Source organism: Macaca thibetana, chromosome 5 (assembly GCF_024542745.1).
Source record: "Macaca thibetana thibetana isolate TM-01 chromosome 5, ASM2454274v1, whole genome shotgun sequence".
Lineage (NCBI taxonomy): Eukaryota > Metazoa > Chordata > Mammalia > Primates > Cercopithecidae > Macaca > Macaca thibetana.
In genome coordinates, this window is record NC_065582.1 from 104,932,492 (window position 1) to 104,951,130 (window position 18,639).

The 18,639-nt window shown below is 41.2% G+C and overlaps 2 protein-coding genes across 3 annotated transcripts in view; both read right to left on the reverse strand.

The window, feature by feature from the left end:
* The window catches only part of SCFD2 (sec1 family domain containing 2), an 807,609-nt gene that overhangs the window by 38,606 nt on the left and 750,364 nt on the right, over positions 1-18,639 (reverse strand). The gene's annotated exons all lie outside the window — the stretch shown is intronic.
* The window catches only part of USP46 (ubiquitin specific peptidase 46), a 73,015-nt gene that overhangs the window by 10,567 nt on the left and 43,809 nt on the right, over positions 1-18,639 (reverse strand). For both annotated transcript variants that reach the window (XM_050790603.1, XM_050790604.1), the window contains 3 exons: positions 13,247-13,323; positions 3,324-3,407; positions 592-789 (listed from right to left, as the gene is read on the reverse strand). In XM_050790603.1, coding sequence (XP_050646560.1) covers positions 592-789; positions 3,324-3,407; positions 13,247-13,323 — 359 coding nt within the window. The remainder of the gene's footprint in view (positions 1-591; positions 790-3,323; positions 3,408-13,246; positions 13,324-18,639) is intronic.

The following is an 18,639-nucleotide window of genomic DNA, read 5'->3' on the forward strand; positions in this document are numbered from 1 at the left end:
AAAAAAAAAAAAAAAAAAAAAAATCTGCTCAAAGGATTTCGGCAAAATGCTTTGCCTTTCCATATCTAGAGGCCTTCTCTCTCTTATCTTTTTTTCTGATTATATACTTATTACAGAATGTTGGGGAAAGAATAAAAATAACAAAGAATATTTTTGAGAATATATTTTTAATCACTCAAAGTGCCAAAAAAATATTAAATTTGATCCACTGCTTCCAGTCTTTATTTACACATCTTAAAATACTTTTGAGATCATACTATAAATGCAACTTGGCTTTTTAAAAATTAAAATAATAGCATAGACATTTCTCCATGTTATTTCAAATTCCTCATAACCATCATTTCCATGCAAAGGAGATTTATTAAGTGATTTCTCTCATGATAGAACACTTAGATTTTCATTATTGGAATGCTCTTTATTTTATGTGTCTGCAGGCATGTTTACATATTTTTTGTGATGATCAGTAAGAGTTTGGAAGATATCCCAAAAGTACTGAGTGCCACGGCCCAGGAAAGGTGCAGCTGGATATACTTCAGCAAAGGGGCAACCCTTACACTTACCCTGTATGTCTGCTTCCAGTCTTGCCCTTACCTGCCACAGTGAACGACCACAGCAACCAGGTCATACATGCGGTCCAAGTTCACCGCATCACTAGAGGTGTTGAAGAGCCGGAGTTCCAGAGGGAAGACCACACGGTAAGACAGCTTGGTGTATCTGTGCAGCTGCTCCATGTACTTGAACCGCTTTAGGTGCAGGGCCAAGATCATGGGCAGCTTTTTTACCCTCATCCTAAGAAACCATGAAATAGAAAATCAGTTGTACCCAACACCTGTTAGGGGAAGAGAATACACTGTCACCTGCCCAAACAGAATAAGAGGAAGTTCTATCCAACTTCAAACCAGCAAACAACCAAACAGTTTGCAAGGATAAAAGTATGTTGGCTTATATAGAGCTGATTTAACCTACATCCCTGGCTCCCAGAAGCATCCCAGCAGGAGAAATGTACAACGGTGTGTGTCTATTTGTTGAAAGGAGATGTTTCAGAATTTTTGTACAAATAAAAATAGGTTGTGCAATTGTTCTCCACCACTGCCCTGTGCCTTCCAGAGAGAAATGATACTTGGACAGTCTACCCCCTCAGATGATGGAGAGGTGGGTTGAGAGCTTTTGAGAACAGGAAGATGGGAGGAGGACAAGGTAGACGGTGCCGACTGCTGGACTTACAGGTTCCGAGGACTGGCAGGAGATGGATGCTTCTGACACACACTCTTGGGCACTGGGACACCAAGCGTGCCAGGCTCACTCTCATTCCGACCCTTGTGATCTTGGGCAAGTCACTTCCCTTCTCTAGCTCTCAGTTTCCTCATTTATAAAATGCAGGGGTTGGTTTAGGGCTACATTTTGCAAACTGGGTGCATGAGAGCACTGGAGATGTTAACAGATGTGATGTTTCTGTGGCTAAGTAAGTTTGGACGATGCTACTTTCTGCTTTGAAGATCCTAAGTGTACATTACCACACTGAAGATTTTGAGAAATCCTGCAGTAAAGGAATTGTTCTGTTGTTTGATGTTGGACTTCCCAAACTTATATAAACATAGAAAGGTTTTTTACTAGGTGATCGTTCACCTAGTAACTGATCATTCCTCAGTAAAAAGTCACAAAAAAAAAGTAAAAAGTCACCTAGTAACTGATCATTCCTCAGTAAAAAGTCACAAAGATAACAGTTTATGCAGAGTATACTGCTAGAATAACGGGTCTTCCAGTTATCTTCCAGGCCCCCATTCCATGAATGTACTGAATTACGTGTAAATGCCGTTTAGTTTGCATACATTTTTAATGCATAGTATGTGAAAAGGACAAATTTTAAAAGAATAGTTTTAAGGAATCTATTAAGGAAAAGCCCTGTTCATACAAATAAGCAAGTAAAACAACACTAGAGAAATAAGAATTATGGGGAACCCCATATTTTACAGGAACACATGACATTGTAATGTATAAACTCCCCAGGGCTGAACGAAAAACATCTTAATGCCACAAAGGAAGACCCAAGGCCAGTCTTAGGCAGACTGCGGTTATAAGGATGGGGGGCAGACGTGAGTGACCTTCTTTACTAACAAAAGATATCTACCTACCTCCTTGAGGCCTGCCTGCTACAGTGACTAACCATCTGTAAGTTTTGCAGCAAAGAAAAGTGTACATGTTTGGAGTGAAAGCCTGGGAAGGCTGGGCAGAGAAATGATCTCAACCTCAGGTCTAAACCCCTGAGGGTTTTAGACAGCAGTACTGAGCATCTGCCAGCTGCCTTGAATACTCCAGACCACTGACAAGATAGATTTAACTCACGGAAGCCTTTGCAGGATGACTGAAATGGCAACTTTCCTGGCTTGTAGGAGCAGATTAATGGGGAACAACTGGTTATTCCAGATTTTCCAAGAGCTGTAACTGTCTGGTGTGCAGAAAAGATGGTGCAATAACTTACTTTCTTATCACCTGTTCTTTTTTTTTTTTTTTTTTTTTTTTTTTTTTGATACGGAGTCTCACTCTGTCACTCAGGCTGCAGTGCAGTGGTGCGATCTCAGCTCACTGCAACCTCTGCCTCCTGGGTTCAAGTGATTCTCCTGCCTCAGCCTCCCGAGTAGCTAGGACGATAGGCGCCCATCACCACACCCACCTAATTTTTGTATTTTTAGTAGAGACCGGGTTTCGCCATGTTGACCAGGCTGGTCTCAAACTCCTGACCTCAAATGATTGGCTTTCCTCGGCCTCCCAAAATGCTGGGATTATAGGTGTGAGCCACTGCGCCCAGCCTCTAATCACCTATGCTTATAACTGATGTGTTAATAATTTCCTCATGCGTCCTTATGAAATGATATATATTTTTTAAACTTCTGTCTCTAAATAAGAGGTCCCAATGTTTAAGCAATACAAACAAAAATAATATTGGGTGTCCACTATGTGTTATATACTCTGCTAAGTATTTATATAATTTACCTTTAATCTCAAGAGAATAGTGATTACATTTAATCATTACTTGTTTATCTAGCATAGTATCTGGCACACGGCAGGGCTCAACAAATATTTGCTGAATGACTGAATGAATAAACAAATAAGTAAACAATCGGACAGACAACTCTCCAAGTTGTCCTCTCCAAGGTCAGCGTTCTTATCCCAGTTTCACTGGTGAGGAGGGTAATTGACTTCCCCAAGGTTCCACGGCTACAAGCCCAGGAAGCTGAGATTGATTCAAAGCCAACCCTACTGGGCCCCACAGTCTGGAACCTTCTCACCACACAACGATAACCCTGAGCTAAATCTTTACCTACCTTTTCTGGGCTTCTTGTTTGCTGCAGCATGTTTCACAATAATATTTTTGTTCACTACACAGTGTTTCTGTGTTGCTGAAGTCTCTGTAGAGGAAAATATTTTCATCTTTAAAAAATGTCCAAATCTACTTGGTATACCATGTTTTAAATCCCTCAATTAACCTGTAGGGTAATTTTTAAATAAAAATGGGAGAAGTAATAAAAAAAAAACCCTACTTAAAACTAGCATGGAAGAGAAACTACAGGATAAATAAAAAGAAGACTGGGTGCCATTATGATAGTAGACATGTTCTTTACATCAAATCATGAATTTACCATGAGAGATTCAAATATAGTTTTATTTATGGGATATATAAAGGCAGATACAAATTAGGGTTTCCAACTGGATTCAGAAAAAAACCTCATGATTTAATGGTGAATAACTATAAGGTAGAAACTAAAATCATAATAGAAAAATGCTGTTGAGTAAAAGCTCACCATAAACACTAAAACTTAGGTCGAAAAAGGAAATCAGGTAATATGCAAGGTGACATTATTGTGTAGTTAATGAAAAACAGTATTTCTCTGGTAGTCCATATTTTCAAAGAGCACGAAAGTAAAGATAATGAAATTTAAACCATATACAAAACTGCCCTCTTACTGAACTAAAGAAATCCTGAATTAATCAAATGACCACCTCCTACCAACCATTGCTCCCCACTGCTCCCCTGCCAGAGGATATGAACTTTTGCCTGCCCCCTTTGGAGAACAAAAGCCACTGTGTTTGTCATATGTGTATCTGCCTTATCTTGAGGTTCTACTCTGCTACTTATGGTTTTTATTTTTTAAATGTCATGGTTTTTCATTCTTTTCCAGCCATCGAGATTCTACTTAACATTTCTGTGGTACTGCTTCAAGGGCTGAAAAGAACATCTGGACTAACACCCTACAGTTTTGAAAAATTCTGGGACATTTCCTTGTTCACAGAGTGTCCTAGCACCACAATGACCAGATTTTATTAAACATAAAATGTTATTTAAAATGTGTTAGGTGATTCTACCACTTACACAGAACACATCAAAAGAAAACACGGATTCTTTCATTCATTAAGTCCCCAAATGTTTCCTGCCAGTCCTCTGGGCTAGATTCTGGGGATCCACAGAGAATAACTGCCCTCATACGGTTCACACTTCAACAGAGATGCGTGCAAATGAACCACTGACAACATGAAACGATCAGTGCAGCTTCAATAAAAAGTATTACATGATTCCCCTGCTGAAACCCTCCAGCAGTTTCCACTGCACTTATCCACCCTGCCTCCTCTCTGCTTCAGTCACACTGGCCCTGGGATATCCTCTTCTTACCTTAGGGTGTTTGCAGGTGCTATTTTCTCAGCACTGAGAGCTTCCTCCCAGAAGCTTCCATGGCTGGCTAACATGGTTGTTCAGCACTCAGCCTAAACATCCCCTCTTTGGAGAAAACTTCTCTGGCCACTTTGTCCAAGCCTATCCAGCCCCTATCACATTGCCGTCTTATTTCTTCCCAGCATCTGAAACCAATCTTCTGTTCATTTGATTACTTGCTTCCCCTCTATGTGGGCAGTGCGCTTGTCATTCCTATATCCCCAGCACGACACACAATGGAACGCATTAATATTTGTTGGTTGAATGAATGAACCAACAAAGACAGAAGCAGGTGTAAAGTCCAGGAGAAAGCACAGAGAAAGAGGGAAAGTGTGCCAGGTGAACAAGCAAATAAGAGTCAATGACTCCAGAGAGAGAACACTGCAGTGCAGAGGCCTGGAGGTAGGGAATAGCAGCAGCGGTGTATTAGTCTGTTCTCATGCTGCTAACAAAGACACATCTGAGACTGGGTAATTTATAAAGAAAAAGAGGTTTAACGAACTCACAGTTTCACATAGCTGGGGAGGCCTCTCAATCACGGCAGAAGGCAAAGGAGGAGCACAGTCATGTCTTACCTGGCAGCAGGCAAGAGAGAGCATGTGCAGGGGAACTCCCATTTATAAAACCATCAGATCTTGTGAGACTCATTCACTACCACGAGAACAGTATGGGAAAAACTGCTCCCATGATTCAATTATCTCTGCCTGGCCCCTCCTTTAACACGTGGGAATTATTACAATTCAATGAGATTTGGGTGCAGACACAGCCAAATCATATCAGGCAGCAAGTCACACAGCCTGGAATACGCTACCAAGACACCAGCATGAACACTAACCAACAGTCTCAACAAAGAAAAGACATAATCAGGTAGTGCTTTTTGGAAATTCCACTTTTGACAGCATGGTAGAGGGGGGATTGGAGAGGGCTAAAAGGCAAGAAAGCCATTAGAGTGCAAATGTACTAAACTTTCAGATTTCAAGTACGTGGTATATAAAACAAACTCATACTTAGCTGGTTGAATACTTCAATTGAGTAAGTGCTGTGGAATCTTGTTTTGGCTGCATGGGATTGACTGGAGTGGAACCAGGGAGCCAGAGGCAGGGAGGTGAGTATGGGCGTTATGGAGCTTCATATCCTCCCAATGTCTACTGTGGACAAGTTGTACTACCAAGCTAAAGGGTCACAATAGCCAAAGAAAGGCCAGCAACAAACAGGGAATCATTCATTCCTACTCATTCTTATTTTTTCCAAAAAGTTATTTGATTTGTACACCCAGACAGGTGGAAATAGAGCAGAAGTTAATACCTAATGTAAAGACCCATTTTACAAAGAAGGTCGCTGACAGAGTAATGCTCTTAGGGCATCCATGAGTTGCGAATTAGAAAATGAAGGCAAATTAGAAGAAGGGAAGGACCCCAGCAGTAAATGCTGAGGCAGAGCAGCTGTCAGTTAATGCTCTATACCTGTTAGAACAAAAATGGGCAACAGTGGTGTAGGAAACTCTTCAATGAGAAAGACAGAGGGGCACTTGCTCTCTCCCACACTTGGGATAAATTATCAAAGCACAGAGCAGAGGTTGTGAGAAAAACATAAAATTCTTTGTATTGCTTTAAAAAGAGGCAGAGCAGCAATAAAATATTACTTAAAAATACACTTTGGGGCTTGATATAGTTTGGATCTGTGTCACCACCCAAATCTCATATTCAACTGTAGTCCCCGATGTTGGAGGTAGGACCTGGTAGAAGGTAACTGGATCATGGGGGCAGAATTCTCATGAACGGTTTAGCACCATCCTCCCAGTGATGTCCTCGCCATACATCGTGGTTGAGTTCTTGCAAGATCTGGCCATTTAAAAGTGTCTAGCCCCTCCTCCAACCCCTGGCTTCTGTTCCAGTTGTGTGATGTGTCTGTTCCCCCTTCACCTTCTGCCATAATTGTAAATTTCCTGAGGCTTCCCCAGAAGCCAAGCAGATGCCAACACCATGCAGAACGATGAGCCAATTAAACCTCTTTTCTTTATAAATTACCCAGTCTCAGGTATTTATTTATAGCAACGTGGGAATGGACTAATATAGGGCTGCTCCAAAAGTAGTGAGTTATCTCAATTGATGGTTCACAGTCAGTTATAGATCAAACTCCTTGTTCTACTTTTTCCTCCATTCTCAGGAAGGAAGGAAGGAGGGAAGGAGAGAAAGAGAAGAAAGAAAATACACTTTGGGAACAAATCTAATAAGAAATGCATGCTTTTACAAAAAAGGCACTAAAGCCTTATGCAAGTATTTTAAAACTTAAAAAATGGAGAAAGACTCTTTTTGGGGAAGGCTATCATTTATTGTAAACACAGCTATCGTGTCCAAGTTAATGTCTATCTTTGATATATTTTCAATTAAAATCTTTTTCACTCATCACAATAATTTAAAATCGATATTAAAAATCCTCAAGTAACACTTCCTGATAATTTCCATGTCATGATCACACAGAAATACTACCATGAGAAACACAGTAGGATATACTGACGAGGCTGCTCCTATGGCTGGCCATGGGGCTCTGGCACTGCCAGGCCCTCCTAGCCTCCCAGGAACCGAGATGAATACATCTAACCCATTTTCCCTGGCTCACCAGTTGGGAAGTTTTATTCTAGAATCTAGTGCAGTGGTTCTCCTCCTGCTCGCCTGGCTGCTCATTAGAATCATCTGGGGAGCTTTAAACACAATCCCAATGTCCAATCCCACACCCCTCCACCCCCGACTCTCCCTCTATTCAATTACATCAGAATCTCTCCAGGTGGAACCCAGGCATTATTGTTCTTAAATCTTCCAATGTGCTGCCAAAATGCCAATGTAAAGGCAGAGAGTCATTACTCCAATGCTTCCCAATAACCTGGGGATATTGTCGGCACTGGGAGAATGGGAATTTAAAATGAGAGGAAGATAGAGGAAAGGGAAGGTGGTTTTAGAGCACTGAGCATTTGGAGGAGAAAGAGGAGATTCTGGGAAGGAGTCATGGGGAGGGTCTAAGGCACTCAAGTGGAAGACAAAAATAACCAAAAAGGTCATGCAAGGATAATTAAGATAAACTTCACATAGTTTAAGTTTTTGCCTGAGGTCAGTCCTGAACTTTTCACAAGGAAAAAACATCTTTCTTTCTCAGTATTCTCCTATGACACAAATGGCTTACTCTGCCTAAGACACAGTACTGAGGTTTGAAGTATTAGAATTATAGCTCAGCTACCACACAAACTTAATGGTTTCTCCAGATCTATATCCTGAATTTAAACACTATTTATATCATTTCTCTGGAACAAAAGTTCAGTGAAAATGCATTATAATTCACCACCTAAAAACTTTCTGGAAGAAGGTGCCAGAGATCTTACATTCAAACCCCACCATTTTAGCTTAATTTTTTATTTTTTAAAGTTATCGAAATGAAAGAAACATATCAGAAGAGAAATGCAGACATAACATTAGAGAAGAAAATTCATAATTCTAGTTTAAAAAACAAATCCTCAAAAATGCAATCCAAATTAAACCATGAAAGGGGCCAAGCAAGAGCCCACCCTTCCTTCTCTTTTGTCTCAGAGACAGAGAAAGCTAACGACTCCACTGGCATAATTTGCTCCCTGCATCTTTCTCCCGCAGGTCCTTCTCCCATCACAGAACTCTGAGTGGTGAGTGGCAACACCTGGCAGGCTTCTCTTTCTGCTGTAGAGGTGACATCTCACACGCATGTTAGGGCAGGTATAGCCGAGTTGGTCAAGGTCTAGTTTAGGTGTGATGTAAAACAAGGGAGTGGGAGGCACTTCAGAGATATCAGCCTGCACAGTGCAATAAGACAGAGTCGAATGTTTAAAAGGCATTCAGAGTCTACTTTATATCCACCCACCCTAGCCTGAACATTTCCAAGTGCCTCTAGCCTGACTTCACCAGGTATGGATAACCAATATACACATTTCTCCAGGAAAAAAAATTATGGAAACCTAAACTTCAGTTCTATTTCTTATAACAAGGTTTCCCAAAGGTTGAAATTATCACCAGTCACTTAACACTTCACCTGGCTGATCTCAAATCTACAGCCACTGCCACCTGCCCTTTTGAACAGTTCAAGTAATTCCTGGAAAAGAGGGAATGTAGCCAACCTCCCTAACTCCAAATTCTCACCAAGGAGGAGAATGGGCATATAATGGCCTTCTCCCATTCCCTCATCAAAAACTAATGGTGGTACACCCTTAACGTTTTCCACGACCTGTGATCATAAAACCTTAGGAAATAAAAAATGGCTTCTTTTCACCGGAACGTTAGGAACTGATAATTGTTTGGCTCTGTGTCCCCACCCAAATCCTATGTTGAATTATAATTCCTAATGTTGGGGGAGGGACCTGGTGGGAGGTGATTTGATCACAGTGGTGGATTTCCCCTTACTGTTCTTGTGATAGTAAGTTCTCACAAAATCTGGCTGTTTAAAAGTATGTAGCACTTCTCCCTTCACTCTCTCTCTCCTGCCACCATATGAAGATGATGCATTTCCTCTTCACCTTCTGCCACAATTATAAGTTTCCTCCTGTATAGCCTGTGTAATTGTGAGCCAATTAAACCTTTATTCTCCATAAATTTCCCAGTCTCCAGTATGTCTTTACTGCAGTGTGAGAACAGACTAATATAGAAAATTGGTACCAAGAGTGGAACATTGCTATAAAGATACCTGAAAATGTAGAAGCAACTTTGGTACTGGGTAACGGGGCAGAGGTTGGAACAGTTTGGAGGGCTCAGAAGAAGACAGGAAGATGTGGGAAAGTTTGGAACTTCCTAGAGACTTGAATAGTTGTGACCAAAATGCTGATAGTGACATGGACAGTGAATTCCAGGCTGAGGAAGTAACAGATGGAAATAAGGAAGTTATTGGGAATTGAAGTAAAAACAAATCCTCAAAAATGCAATCCAAATTAAACCATGAAAGGGGCCAAGCAAGAGCCCACCCTTCCTTCTCTTGCTATGCTTTAGCAGAGAGATTTGTAGCATTGTGCCCCTGCTCGAGAGATCTCTGGGACTTTGAATTTGAAAGACATGATTTAGGGTATCTGGTGGAAGAAATTTCTAAGTAGCAGAGTGTTTAAGATGTGTTCTTGCTGTTTCTAAGTCTATGCTCGTTTGCATAAACAAAGATATGACCTGAAACTAGAACTTATATTTAAAAGGGAAGCAGAGTATAAAAGTTTGGAAAATTTGCAGCCCAACCATGGGCTGCAGAAAAGAACAATCCATTTTTAGGGAGGAATTCAAGGCTGTAGAAATTTGCATAAGTAAAGAAGAGCCAAATGTTAATAGCCAAGACAATGGGAAAATGCCTCCAGGAAATTTCAGAGACCTTTACAGCAGCCCCTCTCATCACAGGCTTGGAGGCCTAAGAGGTGTGAGAAACACACTCACCCATCCAAACCCAAAGAATGGACTTAGAGTCACAAAGAACAGTGGAAACAAGACTTTTAACGGTGGTCTTGCAAGATCGGATGTCTGGTAGGCAGGCACACCAGGGGCAAGTACAGCAGCTAATTTCAGTAGCTAATTTATCTCCTAGCACACAAGTCCCTCCCCCAGGTCCTCAATGGTTGAATACTATGGGGTTACAATCTTCCCGGACATTGCCTAAGTTTCATTATTCCCTCATAAGGTCATACCCCAGTCCCCTTCCCTGCTTAAGTTTCAATTTCCCAATAACAAAACTTTCTTCCCTTTTATGTGCTGACCCCTCCTCTATATCCTGTTCACTTACAGTGACTTTCTAGGTGCCATGAGCTGTGCAGTTTGTCACAACCACAGGCTGGCTGACAGTACTTAGATTTATGATGCCTTGAAAACAAAACATTTAAAATGTTTTCTCACAGAGGGAAAAATGGTTTCACAGGTCAGGCCTAGGGCCTCCACTGCACCATGCAGCCTTAGGACATGGCAGCCTACACCCTAGCCACTCCAGCTCCAGCTATGGCTAAAAGGCACCAAGGTGCAGTTTGGGTTGTTGCTTCAGAGCATGCAAGCCCTAAGTCTTGGCAGCTTCCATGCGGTGTTGGGCCTGTGGGTGTGCAGAAAGCAAAAGCTAAAGTTTGGAAGCCTCCACCTAGATTTCAGAGAATGTATGGAAATGTCTGGCTGTCTAGACAGAAGTCTGCTGCAGGGGCGGAGCCCTCATGGAGAACCTCTACTAGGGCAGTGCAGAGGGGAAATATGGGGTTGAAGCCCCCACACAGAGTCCCCACTGGGGCACTGCCTAGTGGAGCTGTGAGAAAAGGGCCACTGCCCTTCAGACCCCAGAATGGTAGATCCACCAACAGCCCACCCTGTGCACCTGGAAAAGCTACAGGCACTCAATTCCCGCCTGTGAAAGCACCTGCAAGGGCTCCTCCAAAGCCACAGGGGTGAAGCTGCTTGAGGCCTTGGGAGCCCACCCCTTGTGTCAGTGTGCCCTGGTGTGAGACATGGAGTCAAAGGAGATTATTTTGGCACTTTAAGATTTAATGACTGCCCTGCTGGGTCTCAGACCTGCATGGGGCCTGTAGCCCCTTTGTTTAGGTCAATTTCTCCCTTTTGGAATGGGAGCACTTACTCAATGCCTATACCTCCCATTGTATCTTGGAAGTAGCTAGCTTGTTTTTTCTTTTACAGGCTCATAGGTAGAAGGAACTTGCTTTGTCTCTGATGAGACTTTGGCCTTGGACTTTTGAGTTAATGCTGGAATGAGTTAAGACTTTGGGGGACTGCTGGGAAGACATGATTGGTTTTGAAATGTGAGAAGGACATGAGATTTGGGAGGGAACAGGGGCGGAATAATATGGTTTGGCTCTGTGTCCCCACCCAAATCTCATATTGAATTGTAATCTCCAATGTTGGGGGAGGTACCTGGTAGGAAGTGACTGGATCATGAGGGCAGATTTCCCCCTTGCTGTTCTCAAGATAGTCAGTGAGTTCTCATGAGATCTGGGGGTTTAAAAGTGTGTAGCACTTCCCCCTTTGCTCTCTCTCTGTCCTGTGGCTGCTTCCCTTTCACTTCCACCATGATTGTAAGTTTCCTGAGACCTCCCTAGCCAGGCCTCCTATACAGCCTGCAGAACTGTGAGTCAATCAAACCTCTTTTCTCCATAAATTACCCAGTCTCAGGTATGTCTTTATAGCAGTCTGAGAATGGACTAATACAGAAACTCATGCTGTAAACAGAAACATTCAGAAGAAAAAAGAGGCCATCATGGCCTATAAAACTCTTTGCAAACAAAGAAATTACAAACTTGTCCTAGACACCTGGACACAAGCAGAAAAGCCAAACCGATAGGAAGCACTCAGGTAACTATCAGTGCCAGGGTGGGGAACTCTCAGAGCCCTGGGAAATGGGAACACAATCAGCCCCCAGCTCACACAATACATTACACCCAGATGAACCAAGAAGCTCTTCCAAGCTGTTGTTGGTGCCTTTTCCCTGAAAGATGGCTTTCTAACTGCAACCACCACAGCCAAATCCCTTTAATCTATTCTTCTAAAAGGTTCCAAGTAACCTGAGCTCCTGAAATAAAGGTTCTGTCATCTGGCCCTTACTCATAAAAATTATGATACTATAACAATGTCTCTGACACCCTGCTGGAACACCCCAAGCCTTGGGGAGGCCCATGCTGACCACCTGGTCTACACAGGCACCTCCACTACCAGCCACTCTTCAGACTTGTTTTATTTCCTTCAAAGCAATGATCACTGTCTATGCATTCCCACTAGAATGCAAGTGCTGTGAAAGCACAGGCCTTGTCAGGTTCACTCCTCTATCCCCAGTGTCTATAACACAACCAGGCAAATTATAAGCACTCATGGCCTCCTGTTGAAAGGAAGAAAGGCAGAAGGGAGTGAGGGGCTCAAAGGGAATTACGTCTTTACAACAACTCTGAGCACATTTTCAATGCACAAGTCAATAAAAATGTCTACAGTAAACCTGGGCAAACATTACTGTTACACTCAGGGCTCCTTATCTTCTCTTCACCCTCATGAGAAAGAATTTCTTTCCATGGATGATCTCCATAGAATGCTTAAAAGATGGAGGAACAGGCAACTCCCTCATTAGTTCTCAGCCCAAAGTGCATAATATTTAAAATAATAAAATAGATTATCTTACAAAAAGAGTAATCGTAGGCATCTATAGCCTTTATTAACTTAATTGTATGAGAGAGAGAGAGAGACTGTGTGTGTGTGTGTGTGTGTGTGTGTGTGTGTGTGTGTGTGTGTGTAAGAAAGAGCAACACTGATTGATGAAGACCAAAGCCTACATCTGCATTAAAGAGTAACATTTTATTTTTAAATTTAACAACCAATTACTTCTATTTTATGCTCTTTTTTCTCAGTGGGACTCTTCTCCAGACCACATAATCTCTCTTGGGAAAGGAGAGATAGCAAATAATACGATCATATTGGTTTAAGAGGAGGGAAGATTATGTCCTGAAGAAATACAGGATTTTCTCTCCCACTTAGCTACAAGCCTGATCAAAAGCTCACACTGCCTCAGAGTTCATAAGGTTACCTTAGACAGTGGGTAATGGATGTATTCTGCTCCACATCAACAGAAAGGTCAAGAAAATCTTCATCTTTGCTACTAACCTGAAACAAAAACAGGAAAAAATACATTAGGCATGAAATATGTAGTAGATAACACTTTGAATATGTATAGGTAATCACTGACTGCAATAAAAACCATAACTGCAGTTAAAGTCCTGCATGGACATGTATACTCATTGGCACCCAATTACCACAAAAGCAACCCAATCTAGAGAAAATCCCAAATTCTCAATTTAACCTCATCCCTATCCCAGTTTTGACTCACAGCTTTTAATAGTTAAAACTCAACCAGATTTCTCTCCCTCTCCATTCATTTCTCCCATTGTTTCAAAGTAGGGAGTATTAAATATCCATATAGCCCAGATTGCAGAGTGATAAAAAATGGAAATGGAAAAAGGACAAGAGACTTACAAAATCTATCACCCAGATGACCATCCCTTGTTGAGCTGTTTCCACTTTTTGCCAGTCCCTTGAAATCACTCCCTTTCTCCCTTGCCCCATCATTCAAACCGTGTGGTGGGCCAGGGAGCCTGACAGGCAATGGGCTGCAGAATCACACTGACCACACATAAAGCTGTTCTTTGGCCAGGAAGTGGTCATCACATGCAGAGCCCTGTGCTGTCCATGACAATGACCAGACCTGGGGCTGGCCTGGAGCCTGGGCTCACACAGGCCCGCCATACTGTGGGCAGTTCTCAGCGGAGCTGGTTCAGTGGCCCCAGCTGTCTCTCAGCCTTCAACAGCTCACCCCACACTAATTCTGGATCTCATATATCTCAAAGGTCACTGAGTAAGTGCTTACTTTCCAGTAATTCACTGACAACCCTGGGGTTTTACTACCTTGTTCCCGGAGTAGCAGGAACAGTTGGCAACAACCTTCAGGTGCTCAGTCAATTAGCAGCAAAATGAAAACAACATTCCTTTTAAAGTGTGACAACTACCCTATGACCCAAAATTCCAGAAGTTATCTGAAGAAATATTCAGAGATGTGGATGCTCTCTTTTATACTTTCAGAGGCACACACGGGAGCCAGGCATGGTGGCTCACGCCTGCAATCACGGCACTTTGGGAGGCTGAGGCAGGTGGATCACTTGAGGTCAGGAGTTCAAGACCATCCTGGCCAACATGGTGAAACCCCGTCTCTACTAAAAATACAAAAAATTAGCCAGGCATGGCAGCACGTGCCTGTAACCCTAGCTATTTGGGAGGATGAGGCAGGATAATTGCTTGAACCCGTGAGGCAAAGGTTGCAGTGAGCTGAAATTGCGCCACTGACTCCAGCTTGGGTGACAGAGTGAGACCCTGTCTCAAAAAAAAAAAAAAAGTACACACGGGAATGGATACTGAGACACAAGAATGGGTATCGCCCAGATCTGTATCCTGTCTCTGCCACTTATAAAGTCGATAGCTTCAGGCTAGTTACTCAGCCTCTGTTTCCTCATCTGTAAAGTGGGGACAGCAAGAGTGTCTATCTCATAAAACTGTTGTAAGGAGGAAATAAGATAGTACATGTGAAGTGCTTTAAAAAGTAAGGACTCAATAAATTAGGAAGCAGTAAAAAATTTTAAGTGGCCTAAAATGCTCAAAAAGTTGGGAATGGCTTTCTACATTGTGGTTATCATATGAAATGAAAAAGTAGGTTATACAACTATATATAATTTAATTCCAATTTTGTATTTAAAAAAAAAGGCATCTTTATACTTACACACATGCATCCCCTCCCTTGGCATTCTCTACCATCCTGTTTTAATTTTTTAATGCCATTTATTTCTGCCATGGTAGAACGCATTAGTAGCCCCAAATCCTCACCATTGCCTCTATTGGCTTCTTTGTCATATGGCTTCACAGATACTCTCATCAAGAGGTGATTATGTTTTGCCACCCTTGAGTCTGAGTGCGACCATGTGACTTGCCTTGGCCAGTGGGATGCTAGAAGGCAAGTTACCAGCAGAAGCCAGAACAAGCATTTGTGAAACTGTTCTCTTGCATCACCATAAGAAGGATAATCCCAGGCTAGCCTGCTGCTTCCAGAAAGAGGAGAGATCCATGGAGGAAAGCTGTCCTAACTAAGGCAATCCAGCCAAGCCCAATCTAGAATAAAACCCCTAATGATCTTGCAGACATGTGAGTGGGCTAGCTGAACTACAAATACACAAGTTCAGCCGAGTCCAGCCTAGACCAGTCGACCACAAGCCAACCCACCATTGCATGAGTTATAATAATAAATGATAGTTTAAGGCTCAGAGTTTTGGGGTGGTTTGTGACAAAGCAATAGATTACTGATACAACTACTTATCCTTTTATATGTTTTACTTTTATATGTTTACTGTCCATCTCCCCCTCACTAAAATGAAAGTTCAAAAGACTGGCTTCCATAGTAACTAAGATCCTAGCACACCAATACTCTCCAGAAAACTAGAAACTATAAACTCACATAACCAAAAACTAAAAGCAGCTACCTGAAGGCACTGGAGAGTGAACACAAGCAAGCACATGGGGAGTCCACACTTGGAGAAGGATAGCCGTACACAACAAGTTCATGGTTTCATGGCCTGTAGCTGGGGGTGCTGAGGGGGAAACGCAGTCTTCCCGGTCTGCAAGCCGGAAGACTAAATCTGGGAAACCATGCCCACTGGAAAAAAAGGAAAGAGGGTATCTCCAACCCTGCCCACATGTGGCTGGCCCCTGATCCACCCATGCATGGAATACACACAAAGCAACTTGGCTATTAACAAAATGGCTGCCACCCAAAATTCAAGCTGTCACCCAAGAAACATAGTGAATAGTTTGGATCCAACCAAGATAAGTGCCTGTTAAACCTAAAGAAACTCAATATGCATTAAAGAAAACTAACAGAATCTGGCTGGGCGTAGTGACTCACACCTGTAATCCCAGCACTTTGGGAGGTGGAGGCAGGTGGATCACTAGGTCAGGAGTTCGAGGCCAGCCTGGCCAAGACAGTGAAACCCCGTCTCTACTAAAAATACAAAAATTAGCTGGGCATGGTGACAGGCACCTGTAATCCTAGCTACTTGGGAGGCTGAGGCAAGGGAATCGCTTGAACCCGGGAGGTGGAGGTTGCAGTGAGCTGAGATCTTACCACTGCACTCTAGCCTGGGCAACAGAGCAAGACTCCATCTCAAAAAAAAAAAAGAAATCTAACAGAATCCAGTGTCTCTGCCATTTAACATTCTCAATGTTCTGAATAAGATCCAAAGTTACAATATGTGACAAATGACTTACCTAAGACATTCTTAAAAGAAAAAAAACTGAGACCAATCCTGGGATGACCCAGATGTTGGAATTAGCAGATAAGAATTTTAAAGAGGCCATTATAACTATCATCAATAAAATAAAATATACTCGCAATGGATCAAAAAACGTGAAACTCCAGTAGAGAAATAGAAACAATAAAAAAGAATCAAATAGAAATTCCGGAACTGAAAAACACAATACATTGAATGAATTTAACAACAAAGTGGAGGTGACAGAGGAAAAAACAAGTGAGTATGAAGACAGATCAATGGAAATCACCCAATGAGGACTAAAGAAAAAAGACTGAAGTAAAAATTAACAGATACTTAGGAATCTTTTAGCTAATACTGTACATATAATCAGAGTCCTAAAAGGGGAGAAAAGGGAGAACAGGGCAGTAGAACTGAGAAAATAAAGGCTGAATATTTCCCAAATTTGGTGAAAGACATCCATTAATAGACTCAAGACATTCAACCAACACCAAGCAGGATAAATACAAAGAAGGTCAGCCAAGGTGCCTCACAGGCAAACTGTTGAAAACCAGAAATAAAAAGCAAATCTGAAACATCTAGACCAAAAAAAAAAAAGATAAGAGGATGGTTCAATTGGCAGCTAACCTCTCATCAGAAACTATGGAGGCCAGAAGACAGTGAAACATCTTTCATGTGCTGAAAGAAAAAAGTGATCAGCCTGGATTTCTTATGTGCCATAAACAGATCATTCAAGAATGAAGGCAAAATGAAGAGAATTCATTGATATAACAGACCTGCATCGCAAGGAAGGTGAAAGGAAATTCTTTAAGCCAAAGAGAAATGACACCAGTTTGAAATCCAGATCCTTGAGTATAAAATGCATCAATAATGATAAATATTTGTGCAAATAAAAAAGACTTTTTCTCGTTTAATTTTTGTGTAATATTCACACCTCTTTAAAGGAAAACGCATAACACTGTCCTGTGGGATTTATATTCTACATAAATGTAATACATATAACAACTACAGCATAAAGAACAAGGTAGGGTGGGAGCAGAGGGAATATACACCTATATATTTATATGCTTTCTAGATTTCAGGTGAAATAGTATCATTATCTGTAAGGATACTGTGAAAAGTGAAGAATGTCTATTGTAATCTCTAGCAAAATCACTAAAAATACACACAGGCATGCGAAAATATACTCAGAAAAGATCAAGAGGAAAATTAAAAGAAAATACAGAAGAGGAACAGAAGAACAAAAAATAGAGGAAATAATAGAAAACAAAATCCAACTATACCAGTAATTACCATAAACATTAATGGACTAATAATTACAAATAAGAGACAAATATTGAATGAAGGATTTTTTTTAAGACAATACAAATTTGTATGCCATCCACAAGAGCTAAACTTTATATATAAAGACACAGATTGAAAGTAAATGGTTGGAAAATGACATACTATGCAAAGAGTTAGCATAAGTTTGTAGAGGGCTAATATCAAATAAAATAGATTTTAAGATAAAGTTATTAAGAGAAATAAGAGAGGACATTTCCTAATGATAAGAATATCAACTTATCAGAAAAACACAACAATCGAATATGGAGAGTCCCCACCACAGAGTCTCAAAAACACATGAGGGAGAAACGCAGAAGCTGGAACATGAAGCTGGAACACTGTTTCACCAGTAAAAGGGAATAAACTCCTGATACATGCCACAACACCACTGAATCTCAAAAATGTTATGTAAGTGAAGAAAGTCATACATAAAAGACCACATATTGTATGATTCCATTTACATGAAATATCCAGAAAAGGCACAACTCTAAAGACAAAAAGTAGACTAGTAGTGACCTCAAACGGAACAGGAATTAACTGCCAGATATGAGGGATCTTACTGGTGTGATGAAAATTTTCTAAAACTAGGTTATAGTACTGGTTATACAACTCAGCAAATTACTTAAAGAAAAAAAAAATCACTAACTAGATAGGTTTTATGGCATGTAAATTATACCTCACCAAAGTTGTTTTTAAAAAGTCAAAAAATTCATAAAACAAAAATTGACAGAATTAAAAGGAGAAATAGGACAATCCCACAAAAATATTTTAATGCTTTCTCAGCAACTGA